This window comes from Corylus avellana, chromosome ca1 (genome assembly GCF_901000735.1).
Source record: "Corylus avellana chromosome ca1, CavTom2PMs-1.0".
NCBI lineage: Eukaryota > Viridiplantae > Streptophyta > Magnoliopsida > Fagales > Betulaceae > Corylus > Corylus avellana.
This window is the reverse complement of record NC_081541.1, coordinates 10,706,544-10,723,166: the sequence shown is the minus strand read 5'-3', so window position 1 is coordinate 10,723,166 and position 16,623 is coordinate 10,706,544. Positions and strand designations below refer to the sequence as shown.

Sequence of the window (16,623 nt, the reverse complement as noted above, 5' to 3'; positions counted from 1 at the left end):
CTTCCCTCTTTCATCTAAAATTGTTTTAAGAAGAGAGTTGTATAACAGAGAATGCAGTGACATACTACTTCCCATGCAGCAAAGTTCAGCAGTAATAAGCTTTTGCTATTAGTGAATATTCTGAATTTTGTTTGAATGAAAGAGTTTCACTCTGGAAGAGGATACATAGATACCAAAATGGCTCATTTTAGACAATGTCATCTTCTCAACATTTTTGACAAGTTATAATATCATACAACACCACTGCACCCTGGCGATTTCTTCATTCTCTGGATTTGCATTGCTCTCCTTATCGAAAATGCATCCTCCCACCTTCCTGCATCTGCATATATGTTGGACAGAAGAACCCTACCAGCCCCGTGAGATGGTTCCAACATTGCCAAACTCTTTGCAGCCCTCTCTCCTATTTCCACGTTCCCGTGAGTCCTACATGCTGCCAATAATGTGCCCCATATCACAATATCTGCCTTCATGGGCATGCCTCTTACTAATTCCTCAGCCTCTTCTAATCGCCCAGCTCTGCCGAGGAGATCAACCATACAACCATAATGCTTGATATTTGGTTCTAGATTATACACATTCTTCATTATCTTGAAATATCTCTTCCCTAGCTCCACCAATCCAGCATGGCAACACGCAGTTAGGACTCCAATGAATGTAATTGAATTAAGCTTAATTCGACGGATTTGAAGGTCAGAAAATACTTCAAGAGACAAATTGGCATGTCCATGCATTGCCAACCCGCATATGATTGCGTTCCATGGGGAGACATTAGAGGTTTTTTCTTGAATTTGATAGAACACTCTAAAGGCACTATCGATGCTCCCACATTTGGCATACATGTCAATGACAGCTGCACTTAAATTGTCATTGAGAGGGATGGAGTTATTGTATATATATTCATGGGCCCATCTTCCTTCCTTCAATGAGCCTAAAGTGGCAATTGCAGAGAAAACGCTCACCATAGTAATTTCATTCGGTTGGATCCCACAAGCTACCATTCGATGGAAGAGCTCTAAAGCCATAGTAGGTTGCTCGCTCTGTGCATAACCAGAAATCATGGCGCTACATGAATAAACATCCCTTTCCGGCATCTCATTGAATATCTGCCTCGCCTCATCAATCATCTCATTTCTTATAAATCCTGCAATGAGGGCATTCCAAGATGCAAGATGATCTTTGATGCCCACTTCAAACTGCAAACGAGCAAGAGTCATCCTGCCGCAAGCTGCATAAAAATGAATAATTGTTGCCTGCATAAAATCATGAGAGTCGAAACTTGTCTTTACAGTTATACCATGAAACTGCTGACCTTCCCCTAATGCCATTAATCGCCCACATGCTGAAATCAAATCCACAATCATAACATCATTGGGTCTTACTCCAGTACGTAACATTGCGCGATAAATCATCAAAGCTTCACCTAACAATTCTACTTGCACATAGCCATCAATCATCGTACCCCACGAAACCACATCTTTTGCAGGAATCCTCTCGAACAATTCCCTGGCCCGGTCAACAAGTCCTGCTTTTGCATACCCATTTAACATTACATTCCACGACACTGTATTCCGCTCAGGCATCTCCTCAAACAAATTTATAGCCTCTGCTACACTCAAACAAAGGCAATACATGTGCAACAAATTTGTTGAAATAAGAACCAAACCCGCAAGCTGCAGCTTAATTACCAAGACATGAAGCATCCGGCAATTCCAAATCCCACCTAAATGCGCACAAGCCGATATGACACTTGCCATTGTAACATCAGTCGGGACCACGCCTGCAACCCTCATATCCTTAAAAACCTCAACAGCCTCACGCCAACAACCATTTTGGGCCAGACCCATTATCATAGTCGTGTACGAGATACAACCTTTACGGGGCATTATCTCAAACAGCCGGCGAGCATTATCCAACTGCCCGATTTTCACATACCCAGCAATCATAATATTACAAGACACGGGATCCAGCTTAGACAAAGAATCAAACAAAGATCGTGCATCATAGACAAACCCACATTTCGCATACATGTTGATCAAACTATTCCGGATAAAATTGTTGGAACCGAGCCCCGATTTCAAGACCAAACAATGGATTTGTTGGCCTTGAGAGATGGCCAAAAGGGACGAACAAGACTTTAACGCCGAGACCAACGAGAGCTCGTAGTCCGAGTTGTTGTGATTGGTTTTGGCATCGAAGAAGAGACCAGCATGACCTTCTGGATGGTCTTGGGGAAGCTGAGCCCTTTTGGAGGTTATGGTGGAGACCCATTTGAGATTTGGGGTTGGAAATCGAACAGAGAGTGATTTGGGTCGGAGAGAAATGATCATGAGACGAGATCATGAGACCCAACGCATGCAAAAGAACTCGCAAAAGTTGCGTTCTATTTGTTACTCCTGGGCTTGTCTTTGTAACACGTCCGTATATTTATAGGGCGGTAACAGAGGGGAAGCTGAGTTAATTTAGTGAATTTGAGCTTATAATCAACTTGTTTAAACTCATTTTATTTATTTTTCAAACGAACTTGAACTTATTTAATCAATTTATTTATTTAAATATTGTGTTTTTAAAATCCACACTAATAATTAATTACTTAATTATTATTAAGATTTTGTCATTTGAATTAATTAAATAAATTAACTTGAATATTAAACATTATTATACACACAAATATATTAATATCTATATCAAAACTCGCAATCACAATAATGTAAACTATATTTATCACATTAGGAAGATAAGTAATACTATAAACAAATAAAGATGTATGAGCTTACATGAGTCGAATTAAATTTAAATAATACTGAAATATTGTCGGGCATTTCAAAATTGAAGAGACGCAATTGGAGATGAAGAGTTGAAGTACCTCTGAAGGATGGAGGTGGTGGGCAGATTAACTGTTTACCACCTACCGACCACTACCAAACTGTCTCCGATCGACAACTGACTTTCAGCGGTCGGTAGGTGGAATAAAAATATTATTTCAACATTGAATCGGTTCGGTAAGTGGTATACATTTTTTTTTTGTCGCTTAACCAATAATTAACCGACTTAACCAATTTTTCAAGTGACTTTTGAATTTTATCGGGTAGGTTTGCTTATTGGGTTTGTCTAGCTAATTTGTAGTTGTCTTTTTGGTCTATGTTTCATGAATTTATTATTATTTTTTCATTTATAAAGCATATTACTGATTCTATAGTTACAAAGAAATTGATAAATTTTAACATAAAAACTTGTAACCAACAATTAGCTGACTTAACCAACCACATATTAACCGACTAACCGAAAAAGTCAAAACTATTCATTATCAATATGAAGTTAGTTAATTAACCAACTTAACTGACTTTCATGAATCGGTATGTGAAAATGTTCCTAGTGACACTGACTGAACCGATACTCACCCCTACTAAAGAGTCGTCTGCTCGGTGACCGAATGAAAGAGGTTTTTTGAGAAGTTTACAAACATTTCAGTTCATTTACGGTCATACTTATCAACAAACAAACAAGGGAAAATCCTGTACACATAATCAACTCGGTGTTTGAACAATCCAAGAATTCAATTCTGAATCAACAATGTGGAGAGTATACTTATTTAGTCATTTATCAGTCGAAATGATCTCATATTGCGAATATTGTAATAAAATCATAAATTGACTAACTTGACTTTGCGCATTATGTAACATTAATCATTATTTTGATGAACAAAAAAATACCACATTGATCACCAGTATCATCTTATTGACATAATCTAGTCAGATTGTAATAAGAATAATAATAAAAAAAAATTACAACACCAATAGATAATCACTAAATTGTCACATATGAGTTTCAGCACTCGACCTGCATCAATTTGAGCTTTGGCAATAACGTTTTTTGCTTTAATTCTAAATTGAATTGTTTAATTGCACAAAATATCAAGTCATGTGGCACAACAGTTATCAACTATGCGACAAGTAATAAAAGTTTTGTTTTGGGAAAATGCCAAGTAAAAATCTTTTCTTTTTTTTTTCTTTTTTTTCTCTTTGTTCTTCTACTCTGTCCAGTTCCAGTACTCACACCAGACCAATCTGTAAACCAATCCGATTTATATAAAAGGCGGATGGTGGTTTGAAATTTCAAGCCAAACTGGTTTAACAGCAACGGACACCAAAACTACCCAAGCTACCATTTAAAGTGAGAAAAATATCCATTTGCCATTTTTCATATATTTATTTGCATTAAATTTGGTATATCCTTCCACAAATCAGAGACAATCTTCCAAGGTAGAAAGGTTGTTTCAGACCTATTTAGCAGGGCCATCGGATTATAGGACTAAAAAAAAAAAAATATTGTTTCCATAGTGAGTTAAAAGTCTTTGAGAAAGAACATACAAATCTTAGGAGAAAGGTAAATATATAAGGTCGATCTCGATGACGCATCAGTCATCATAAACAATCAGCGATGATCACCTCGTCCCCCATTAACTGCCAGACTGGTCAAAGCCCTGCAAGAACCGGCAAATCTAGAGATTAGATCATTAACAAAATAAAATTTTGATATTCCATATGTCATAGAGAGCATAAAGTAGAAGTTGTCCTGAATAGAAAATATCATTTAGACATTGAAAGGAGTTATTTGCTAGAGAACTGACTAAATTCTTTTTGATAGGGCAACCCATGACCTCAACACCTTGTTCCAAAGACCATTGGCCTAGAGAATTAATTGATGCAGCAATGAAGTTGAAATATGAGCAGAACGCAACAATATGGCATAAATATTTAGCAAGCAGAGTTCCATATTACAAAAGGACTGGAATGGAAAAGGGCTTTCCATCTTCATTAATCAACTGGCAAAATAGCCAAAAGCAACTTCAATTTTAATCAGCAAAAACATAGCAAAGAACCTAAATTGTAAGGGGATGGGGAAGGGGAAGGGCAGCAGTTTCTATTAATCAACTGAATACTAGCCAAATAAAACTTAATTTAGAAAGCAAAAAAATTATGGAAAAAAGGATCAAAGCTAAGCACACACAACCAAACCAGTGAACCTAGTAATCAGGGTAATTGCTGTATCTTTCTAAGATCCAAGAAGGGACTAAACACCATGTGAGGGCATTAAACACGGCTTTTAGAAATTGGACCTATCCTGAATGCGGAGACACGATGAAATGAAGCAAAACAGCCAATAAGTTTTCATCTTTTCCAACTGTGAACCTGGTCTTTAGAAAGTGGCTGAATCATACATATAGGCATAACCCAACCTTTCCACAACAAAACCAAAACATAGAGACATTTGCACACACTGCTAACCACATTATCCTAGTGCTAGAATATGGAATTCGCAACTGGGACTTGATGGCCAATATAAGCATAGTAGATAGGAGCTCGGACACATAACGATGGAAAATTTCCTACAATCTAGTGTTTGATCAACGTCCAGGCATCCAGATCAATCTATAAATTCACCAAGTCAAACAGCAAATTTGCACATTTGACCCTCCTTTCTCTTGGAAGAGTATTTGGCAGACCAAGGCCCCCTCAAAAGTGGCTTTCTTTGCCTGATTGTCAGCAATGGGAAAGATTCTCACCATGGACAATCTTAGGAGAAGACATCTCATCGTGGTCAATAGGTGCTGCTTGTGTAAACTGATTGGGGAGTCCGTCGATCACCTCCTCCTCCACTGTGAGACCGCCAGAGCCTTATGGAACGCCATTTTCAATCTCTTTGGACTATCTTGGGTTATGCCTTATAGCATGACGGACTTGTTCTCATGCTGGTGGTCAGGGGGTCGCTCTCAGAGGGCGATGGTGTGGAAGATGGTTCCTCTTTGCCTTATGTGGAGCCTATGGAGGGAAAGAAATGATAGGATCTTCAATGACCTAGAGAGGACTTTAGAGGAACTCTTGTCCTTGTTTTTTTTTTTTTTTTTTCTCTCTTTACTTGGACTGGTACTTGTTTAGCTCCATTAGTTATTAGCTTTTCTGATTTTCTTGCTCTCTTTTCTCTTTCTAGTTATACTTTATGTGTACTAAGGTTGCGCCTCTATGCGCTTTTTGGTATATACAACATTACTTATAAAAAAAAAATAAAAAAAATAAATAAACAGCAGATTTGACCATTATATGAAAACATTCTCCATTTTCCCCTTTAATAGAAATCCAAAGGTTATGCGCAGGAGGTGATTCAAACGCCCTCCATAGAGTTTCAATGTGTCACCTCCAGACCACCATCTCAAGCTACTCCTTACATTACAGGTGCTTTAATTTATAAGCACACACATGCATGATACACAAACACCCTTAGCCATTCTTGAGACACTGGACTACATAAAATTTTGAATGGATGTCGCACTTTGGGTGAAGTTCCAACTCTCAACCTCACTTGACACTCTTGGCACTCGTTGGTCAAGTGTTTAACAAGGCAGAAATTAATTCCCATTATCAATCCCCAAATGCATTAGGAATATATTATATGAGAGTTCCCTCCTGTGCTGGTGCCAAATACTACTGGTTGCTCAAAGAAAGAACTAGAACCTGCAGTGGTTTGGGGACTTTATGTGGGATTTCCCCAATTTCTTACTTTTTTTTGTAAAGTTGACACTGTCAATAACATCAGGGTGGAGCTACGTAAAGGCCACACATCCTCATTAGCTTCAAATACAGGCCTCATATATCAAGTTTTGGTGGATGATAAAGTTTGAGCATATGCAATTATCTATAACCATCAAGGATATACTTGGCTCCAATTTGTATGTATGTTCCAAAACACTTGAGGAACATCCCTTTTTCTTTTACAAATAGCTCACAAAAATTGGCATTTTGTTGGATACAACAGTGGAGCTCTCAGAAGAGTTACCACAAAAAAAATTTAAATTGGGCTTTTGGAAATCACAAAATTCAAAACTTCTTAGGATACTTTATAACAGTCACATTTTACTTATATATATAAATAAAAATAAAAAACCTTTATAACATTCACATTTTGACCAAAAAAACAAATAAATCAAAAAACATGCAATAGAAGAGTCAATTAGTTAATTAAATGTCCAAAGATCTAGTGCATGATTATATGTTGTAAAATCATACTGCCCAAAACAAATCAAGGAAGCTGGATGATTTTACATGTATATGACATAATACACAATATTATCGAACTCTATTATCACAACTTGCCCTTGTACAAACATTGCTTAGACTAGACATGCATGTCATAAAAATTGAAGATCAGATATGTAATAACTACGTGATCAAACAAAGTCAAAGGTACAGCAGCACGATAAGGCCACTAGCCACTAAAGTTGGGGAATTATATTCAATTAGGAAGTTTAGATTCCTCAGCCATAAAAGGAATGTTGGGACCCTAAATAAATAACTTGAAGATTGTCATAGATTGAGGCACAAGAAAATCAAGAGGCACCATAGAAAAAGTTCAGGTTTTCATAAAGGTTAAAGGTCAATTTGGTATGAACTAAGAAATGAGAAGTAGTCATTAAAAGGATTTAAACACTTCAAAAAAAAAAAAAGTGGTAACACTTAGAACTACCATGACTAGTCTTCAAGGACCTCCAAGTAATTTCAATAAACTGAAGTTAGATAGGAGGAGCTCATGGAAAACATTAGTTCCAATTCTAAATCAAACAAAGTTGAGAGAGAGAGAGAGAGATGTGTTCCACTAGATTAACTGATAAAAAATTTTGACATTTACTTGCTGACACCAATATTATATGCAAGCATTGGGAATCAACTTAATTCAGAAGTTACTTGAGTTTTGACTCCTTAATCTTTCACTGCACAAATTATTTGCATGTGGCTCTACCTGCATATCTTGTGGAAGATGGTTTCGGACCACTTGATGTGATGTATTTGGAGAGAAAGAAACGATCGTAACTTTGAAGACCATAAGAGAACAGTGATGGAATTAAAAGCTTTCTTTTATCCTCAATACCCCCTATCACTGGACAAATGCCATTGATTGTTTTCATTTTTCTAGCTTTCATGATTTTTTAGACTTTTGTTCTTTTTCTAGTTAGGTGTTTATTTTATATACTTCATGCGTACTTGAGTTGCACCTTTGCGCTTTTTAATGAATTTCTTTTACTTATAAAAACAAAATCTACCTAAGTTTTATGTAGCTGCAAGCAACAACATAATATAGATCATACAGGAATGATGAAGCTCCTGATTCCAACAGCTATAAATATGACACTTTTTGGAAGATACATGCAGATTTCCATATAAACCTTACAAAAAAAAAAAAAACATGAAGTGGTATCTCCACAGGAGATCTAGGGAGAACCAAGTAAAAGGATATATATTTTAAGTTCCTAAGGCGGTAATGCATGAGCTCAAAAACTAGTTCCATGTTATGATTGCATTAAAGGTATTGCATGCAAATCTCACAACTAAGCATCAGAAATTGAAGCAAAATATTGACTTTTAAAAAAATTACATAAGACCAAAGTACAAGAGATGGCACTCTGATACACTCTGATAAACAATAACCATTTAACTAAAAGAAGAACCTACAAGCGTTTTGTGCTTCAGAACATCATTGCTTTGACTTAAGCATATAATCACATCTTATGCAGTCCTTACGAGGTTCAAAATCATTGATAATATGCCAAATTATTGTCCCATTTCCTCACATTTTGGGAGATCGCCATCAATACTGAGGAACCTCTTTTGACAATGTGTGTGCACTAATTTAACATTGATTCCCCAAATACAAACAAAGCTTCTTGCAACCTATTTTGCATAGAAAATGCCACATCCAAGATGCAATAGATATATTATGGCAACAAAAATACGTTCCTTTAGTAACTGCTTATGACTGTTTTGTGGGAGGTGGGTGCGTATTCTGCCACCCAGCTTCAACCTCTTGTGACAAAGTTTCCTTACCTGCTTGCCTTCAACTATCCCTCTTTTTCTAAACGGTTCACTTATCTTATCGACTAGAACTTGGACCCAACTCTAAGAATTAAATTCTGTCTGCTAAACTCAAATGGAGATTTCTGTAGGATTATTATGGATCAAAAGAGGGAAATAAAAAGTAAATAGAAACACATTCAGCAACAGGAATTGGCCATTCAACTGAGTTAAAATAACAGATCAAGATCCATATCAAACCCTCCATTTCAATATTTTCAAATGGAACAATCCTCAATCTTCCGAGACCAACACAAACTACACACGCATTGGAGTTTACTCATTTCCACAATCAATGATCAATGCATGTATAAGAAAGAAGAAAACTCCACATTCATACACCACACAAACAAAACCGCATTCCATCGAATCGCATTCAACTTCCACTTCAATTCCAACGAATCCAAAAGCAAACAGAAAGACAAACACACTCACTTCTTATGGCGCTTCCCACGCTTGGGCCCCCAGCCCTCGAGCTTCGCGACGGGGCACCCGCACCGCGCGCGGAAGAGCAGCACGGCGCGGCCGTTCGGCGGCGCCATCTTTCTGAGTTCCGATCGGAGGCACTCGTAGTCAGGGTTGGCCTCGCTCCCTCCCTTCCACGGCAAGCCGTCGATCTCCTTGGACTTCGAAGCGGACTTGACGCATTCCTCGGTCTGCACCTGCAGATCAAACTCCATGGCCTTCTTCAAGCCCTTGCAGCCCGGATTCCTGCAGCGGCGCGAGCGCGCGCCGCAACATAGGTCTGCGAAAGCGGCAGAGGCGGCGAAGAAGAGAATGAAGGACAGAAGGTAGGGGAGGGAGAGGTGGCGGAGGAGGAGAGGAGAGGAATGGGAGAGGAGGAGAGAGAGGTATGAGAGGTAGGAAGAGACGAGGAAGGAGCCGGCGAAGAGGACGAGGATTAGGATAAGGAGGTCGAGAGTGGCGGAGGGGCTGTGCTTGCAGAGGGTGGGGTTAGGGTTAGGGTTTGAGGAGGATTTGGGGGGTTTGGGCAATGAGGGCATGGCGGTGGTGGTGGAGGAGAAGAGGAGGTGGCGCATGTTAGAGAGGAATGTGAGAGAGTGAGTGCGTGTTTGCCGTGATGGCAGAGGTGGAAGGGTGGTAGTGGGAGGAGAGGCAAAGAGGGGGCAGATTGTTCGTCGATGATGCACGCGCCTCGGATGCGAGTGGGAGAGCTTCAAGGTTCTTTTCTTCGGGGCTTGGAGTTTAATTGCATCTCTCGCGCGCGCGCGTGTTGTTTTTTCTTGAATATAATAATAATTCATTTTATAATTAGCAAGATTGAAGCTGAGTTGGACGGAATAGAATTTAGGGATTGATAATTAATTTTTCAACAAATCAACAAAAATAATTATTCATAATTAATAAATTTATTTTGTGAAATTTTTTTTATCATGGAAGAGGGGTGTTGTGTTTTTAAATAAACTTACAAATCTATTTTAATCTTGATGGAGATATTTTAGAGTACACAAGAGACCTCGTAATAATTTTCTTGACAAAGTTCAGTACTGTGCCTTGTTGTAAATCTCGTAAATTAACTATTGTTTACCATACTTGTAATAAAGATAAGTCATTTTATTGGTGTTGCATCGAATTGTGTAAATTATGCCAGATCATTTAAATTTTTTAAATGAGGTGTCAACATATTTATCACGTGACATCATCTATTCAGTTAAATATAACCATAATTTTATGACTATTTTCATTTTACTTAAAATAAAAAGAACCCTATTCTAATTCATATATACAAGGAAAAAAAAAAGAAAAGAAAAAAAAAAGGCAATTCCTTTAAAACATGATCTAATTTATTTTTGAAAGAAGTGACAAGAAGATCTAATCTAATCTAATCGATGGGTAAATGAAGAAGCCAAATTAATGAACCCCATTGACAACAAGAGCGTGGAATTCACGACTCCTAAATGGATAAGCGATGTTTGAACTTCCTGATTAACACAAGATTACGTAATGATTTACAACATTGACCCAAAAACGGAAAAAAAAAAAGAAAAAATGAAAATGACATCAATAGAAAATCTAGGAGCTCAAAGCCAACACATGCGGGTCATGGTTTTTTTCGACATTTTGATTTCTGAGAGATAGGATTATGTCGTGTCGGCCATCTATTCCACAAATTCAAAAGTTGATAACTATTAATCCCAAGGGAGAAGAGTTTAATAATTACATTCCTGCCATCATCGATCGACGTAATCGGACCGATTATATGTGTATATTAAATTGATATGTGTTTAAAATGTGTCTGTTAAATTGATACGTGTTTAAAATATGTCGGTTTAAAAAAAAAAGAGGAAAAATGCAAGTTGGGGTTCATGTTGAAATCATATTCTGCCATGGAGAGGTAGTTTTAATCAGGCCATAACTAGGAGCCTCACATGTTATTCTCAAGTCGGTTGATGGTGACTCGAATTTCTCCGCGTATTGCAGCCTGTGTTGGTTGAATGGCCCACAAAATTGACTGGGAATCGATGTAAAATAGAATGAATTTGGTCCATTCAATCTGATGAATTGTCAATTGTTAAACAGGATGATAGCTTTGCAGGAGACCCATTAAATCCACTGATTTATAGTACCAACCATAACAAAGGAAACATCAATATAACCTTTTACATATGATGTGAAATGAAGGGTTATTCAATCATTTCAAACTTGACACTGGAACCAAGTTTAAAGAAGAAGAAGAAGAAGAAGAAGGAAAAAAGAAGTTTTGACACTAGAATTCACATGGCAGACACTGATTTCTCAGCAAAATGTGTTCCATAATTGTGTATATCATATATGCAAACCTAAGTACAATAAAGATACAACACTTGACAGCCCTAGCACCACTTCTCCCTCTCCTCGTCTCTTTATTCATTTTCCAACCCCCAAAAAGGAAAAAAAATCAGATACTGGATGCTAGATATATCATGAACAGGAAGACTAAAAGAACTCGCGATCATGGCAAACCAGAGGAGCAACAAGAGACCAGATATATAGCACGGCGGTAACCCACTCTGTGCAGATCCGAACCCAAACTGATGTCCAGCCAACATCTATCAGGTCAGAGCTCTCAGATGAGTCGGTCCACCCAGAGAGAAGCATAGCTGAGTACATGCTGGCTAAAGCAAATATCAGATGGAAAAAGGTATAGGAATAACTAACTGGACGTGCTTCTGTTTCCTTCTTCTTTTCCTTTCCTTCTTCCAACTCTTCTGCTTCGAGAAGAGGTTTCTTCTCACCTGCAACAAGATTAAACAATAATAGAAAGCCCAACATATGTAATAAATAGGTACTATTAGAATACTAACTGAAGGACAATATCTTATCATAATTTTCATTAAAGTTCACAAGAATTTTATAAGTCATCCTGTAAGTGATAGATAATGTAAAATGTACTAAGAGACACTTCTAGGAACATGGTGGAATTCATTATCAGTTGTAAAATGTACTATGAGACACTTCTCGTTTCTGTGTGCCTGTCATTCAATTTGAAGAGTTACCAGCAAAGGTAGGTAATAGGGAATTCAAAAAAAAAAAAAAAAAAACTCTCTGCTCAACATGTTTCAACGTAGCCAGCATTCAAAACGTGCAGCAGGAGGTGAGACCAAAAGCTACAGGATCAAGACCTTCAAAATCCTAATACCATACAAGAATGTTTTGGCCTTTACTACCCTATCAGACACATGCTATGGATGGCCAGAGGAGCAAAGTGCATACTTAAGTACATAGAGCACATTTAAATAATGGTGACAACTATACCAGAATGGTTCCAATTTAGTAATCTCAATATGAACCTTGTCTAAAGGCAGGAAACATCCAAAACTTTATTCTACAATGAGGTAGAACAAAGATTTACTATAATTGGATTTTCCTTTGTGAACATCCATTTTTTCAAGTTGCTAAGGAAACAATATTAAAATTTGCATTGAAAAGGTAAAAAAAACTAAAAAGGATTCCATATAACTATGAGCACCTGACTTGGGTGAAGATGGTGGTGATAGAAATGTTGTCGAAGATCCAGCACGAAGAGCAGAGTATAGAACAGACAGAACTGTTGTGAGCATCCCGAGTATAAGAGTGCTTGTGGTGACGGCTTTTGATTTACTATGCAGACCATTGCATACATAGTCACGAGGTTCACTGGCGAGACCCGTGTAGCACACGTAAGCACAATAAAGAGATATCACAGAAGCAGGCAAGAGACTGCCATTCACCTGTTTGAAATATCTAATCAATATCCTCTTGCAAGTTGAAAAAAGCAATTTTCTACTGTTAACATTCAGTAAAGGGGCCACACCCTCTGGTACATGCCTACCAAGTTTCGAGTTTGTCAAGACATGAATTACAGTGCACGGCAATAGGTATCTGTGCGATTCCGCTAACGAGGGAATATTGCTAGTTAGCATCGAAAAATAATCATGGACTCTCCATATGACAGGTCTACTATAGTAGACATGTGCCTACAATACTTTCATGGCTTGAAGATTGCAACCACTGGATGCCAATCTAATACTACAAAACATAATGAACATAGCTCCACTCTGAAGCCAAACTCACAATATAGAAATCCTTAGTACTGCAAATTTCTATTTGTAAAGTCTAATTAAATGGGTATACTGTTAGAGACGCCAGCTTATCCATTTAGGCTGTACAGATTGGAAATTTAGTTTCATTTTTATCTGTCTCATACCCATATCAATGTAGATCCCTTTCATTGTCTGGAAGATAGCTGAGAGAAGTTTGACATTTTAAAATTTTCTATAAATCACACAGAAAGATGGTTGCCAATGGTGTGATTATTTAAATCATAAATAATAGTTAATTCCTGCACATGCAATAGGACAGCCATCTTATTTAGAGAATTCACCAAGTATAGAGGATGCAAGTAATGCCTGATGACAAAGGCATAAAACCATATGAGGAGGAATCATCTTCTATCTGTGAGAAAGGGAGAGCTACCCCCAAGTAAAAATATAAATATTATGCTTACCGTAGGATGCAATGCAATAATACCAAATACAAACGCCAGAATCATGGTCATGACAATGAAGAAGACATTGAGGCCACAGTCATCGCCAGAAGGATTGAACCAAATGAACAGAATTCCTGAGAATGCAAATGCTGCAATGTAGCATACAACTGACACCGAAAGTAAAGCAATATACCTAAAAACATGCCAAATATAAGGTTAGAAGCCAAAAGAAAGCAGTGAAAGAAAGTTTGATAAGATCTAAAAACTTGAACCGACCACTTCTGCTCGTCTTTCTCAACCCATGCGTCATTCCATGAGTGTGTACAGTCTAGTAAGATAATCACTTGAACCAATAAAAATAACCCTGCTCCAAATTTTGATACAATTCCTGCAAGTACAGAAAGTTTGCACAGAGAAATTGAGGCACCATCTCTCAGAAAAGAATGAACAGTCTGAATCATTATAAATTAAAGTAGAGAAATGGAGGCAAATCAAGCAACCCTGGGGAACACCATTTTGACTACAGAATGAAAGTAGACATGTAACGCCCTCAGCCCCCTTCCCGCTCTCCTTTTTACCACTTGTGTGCTACCTCCACTCTCAAGTCAACATATGTGGTGCACAATTCGCCAACATATAGCCACTTAATTAATCCCATCAAAGCCGGGAAAAGTAATAATCCATGTACAACAATTTTTCAACATCATCAGATGGATCCACATTTCTTCTTTATCACAACACAGTATCACATTACCGGGCCATCTTACAGCTCAAGGAGGAAAGCAATTTTTCATTCGCTTTAGTGGAATTCTAATCAACCTAGAGCCTAGAACTATGAGAGATCCCTAGGTAAATATGGGAATGGTAATGTCAAGAAACCCATGCATCCCACGTATGTTGTACAGGCTGAAAAGTAGTATAATGACTTTACAGCATGCATGAAAGTCATAAAACCCAAGCGTGAAAAATTCCTTAATTTTCTAGCTTTTACAGACATTTCATACATAGCAGAAAAAAGACTCTTGCCAGGTTAATTTTAGCTGCTATGCAAGCAATTTATTGACACTCATTCAAATATCTCACTCCAAAAATTGCTAAAAGTAGCCAAAAAAACCTGTGACAATTGTCCTCCGTATGGCATATGTGAAGCATACAAATATTCCAAGACGAGGTTTATACAATCCTCCATCAACCTTGGCTAAACAAAAGCAGCATAAGATAACAATCCATTTAATGTGAAATAAAAACTTACCATAGATTGAAATGACGACATTAGGAAGAAAAAACATGAGGACTACAAGCAAAAGCCAGATCACCATCTTGGCAACCCATCCACCATGGTGCCATGAATCACGTCTGTCATTTTGGTCCTTTACACCGATCATTATAACAGCAAATACTGCAAAAAACAGGAAATTCCCAAAACTCACACGAAGAACTGCTTGTATTTGAAACCATTCCTTTGATTCAGTGGCAGAAGTGTTTATCCCTGTTAACACAAAAGTCGGGAAAAAGTTCTAAAAAATCAGAACAGATATTTTTGTCATTGCTCAAGTAATCCAATCTTTAAATTCGAAAATAAATCTCCATTTAGTGACTCTACTAGTGTCATCAGAAAAGCTCCCTTTGGCCCCATTGTACCATGCATAAATTGGTAAACCTACAACCAATCTTCTCAAACCCTGTATGTCTTCAACTTACTCATTATCAGTCAAATTCACCAAACTTCTACTGGATTTCCAATATAATGCAGAAAAAAAAAAACAATCAATTAAGCTTGGTCGTTTCGACTAGTCACAAAATCTGAAAAACATGCACCTCATTAGACATGCTTCAATAATAAATGAAAGCAAAACAAACCCAATTTAGGAAATTTAAAATTAAATGCAAAGGAACTAAAACATGGCAGTCCCATCAAAAGAACCACGAACTACCAACATACTTACAATACAAGAGCTAACCCACCATAGCAAATCAAAGTCAAAAAAAAAAAACCAGTAAGAACATCTCAAGTCTCAACTAAGCAACAACCAACCCAACTGGCAAACCCAATTTGTTACATAACATGCCCCACTAGGAAACAACGTTCGAAACCGGGCAAACCCAATTCGTATATTCAACAATTTTACATACCCAAATGAAAATAAGCTCGAAAACGGAAATGGGCTGTGAAGATTCGAACTCACATGGGATTTTCTCCAAGAGAGGAGCTGCGACTTCCCGGAGAATCCAGGAAACGATTAGCGATAGACCGAAGAGACCACAGTAAGCAAGCCTGGCCGAGCGCTTGGTGATCCCAGAGGCCACTGAGGAGCAGAGTCCGCAGGTCAAAGTTGCACAGCACGACGCCAAGCACGACATCTCCTACTCTCTCCCTCTCTCTCTCGAAACCTCTCGGGTTTATGCTCTTGTGACTGGTGAAAGTCGTTGGTGTTGTGTCCTGCGTACGTAACTTAAGATTTGAATGGTAATTTCTCTCTCTCTCTCTTTAGCGTTTGATCTGAATCTGATCAGGTTTATCAGTATGCAACCTGTGTAGTTTGGGCCAAAACTGAAATTTTGTCTTGCCTTCCCTGTCGTTTTGGGTATAGAAGAAAGTCGAAACCTCCCGTCTATTCATCCAATCCAATGTCTAAATTCTAATCTTTCTATTATCGAGATAAAAATGTCTCAAAAATAACAAAAATATTAACAAATTAAATTATTAAAATAAATAAATAAAAACCCCACGGCCACGGCTACTCAATTGGT

General features: G+C 37.8%; 3 protein-coding genes across 3 annotated transcripts; all 3 read right to left on the bottom strand.

The window, feature by feature from the left end:
* Positions 1 to 107: 107 nt before the first annotated feature.
* On the bottom strand, positions 108 to 2,382 carry LOC132187604 (pentatricopeptide repeat-containing protein At5g19020, mitochondrial). The gene has a single exon (XM_059601967.1). The coding sequence runs from the start codon at positions 2,328 to 2,330 to the stop codon at positions 231 to 233; it is 2,100 nt and encodes a 699-aa protein (XP_059457950.1). The 5' UTR covers positions 2,331 to 2,382; the 3' UTR covers positions 108 to 230.
* A 1,674-nt stretch (positions 2,383 to 4,056) lies between these two features.
* Positions 4,057 to 10,093, bottom strand: LOC132164344 (uncharacterized protein At5g19025-like). The gene is made up of 2 exons (XM_059574845.1): positions 9,339 to 10,093; positions 4,057 to 4,483 (listed from the first exon to the last, which is right to left on the bottom strand). The coding sequence occupies exons 1-2, from the start codon at positions 9,941 to 9,943 to the stop codon at positions 4,435 to 4,437; spliced, it is 654 nt and encodes a 217-aa protein (XP_059430828.1). The 5' UTR covers positions 9,944 to 10,093; the 3' UTR covers positions 4,057 to 4,434.
* Positions 10,094 to 11,612: 1,519 nt separating this feature from the next.
* On the bottom strand, positions 11,613 to 16,405 carry LOC132192024 (uncharacterized). The gene is made up of 6 exons (XM_059607209.1): positions 16,059 to 16,405; positions 15,125 to 15,361; positions 14,149 to 14,260; positions 13,891 to 14,065; positions 12,874 to 13,114; positions 11,613 to 12,139 (listed from the first exon to the last, which is right to left on the bottom strand). Exons 1-6 carry the CDS (start codon positions 16,231 to 16,233, stop codon positions 11,841 to 11,843), a joined length of 1,239 nt encoding a protein of 412 aa, XP_059463192.1. The 5' UTR covers positions 16,234 to 16,405; the 3' UTR covers positions 11,613 to 11,840.
* Positions 16,406 to 16,623: the final 218 nt, after the last annotated feature.

Coding starts and splice junctions, on each gene's coding strand:
- LOC132187604 (XM_059601967.1), bottom strand. CDS start 2,330: ATGATCATTTCTCTCCGACCCAAATCACTCTCTGTTCGATTTCCAACC.
- LOC132192024 (XM_059607209.1), bottom strand. CDS start 16,233: ATGTCGTGCTTGGCGTCGTGCTGTGCAACTTTGACCTGCGGACTCTGC. Junction 14,261..15,124: donor TGTCGTCATTTCAATCTATG/GTAAGTTTTTAT, acceptor CTGTACTTGCAG/GAATTGTATCAAAATTTGGA. Junction 13,115..13,890: donor TTATTGCATTGCATCCTACG/GTAAGCATAATA, acceptor TATTTCAAACAG/GTGAATGGCAGTCTCTTGCC.
- LOC132164344 (XM_059574845.1), bottom strand. CDS start 9,943: ATGCGCCACCTCCTCTTCTCCTCCACCACCACCGCCATGCCCTCATTG. Junction 4,484..9,338: donor CGTGGGAAGCGCCATAAGAA/GTGAGTGTGTTT, acceptor CGGTTCTTGCAG/GGCTTTGACCAGTCTGGCAG.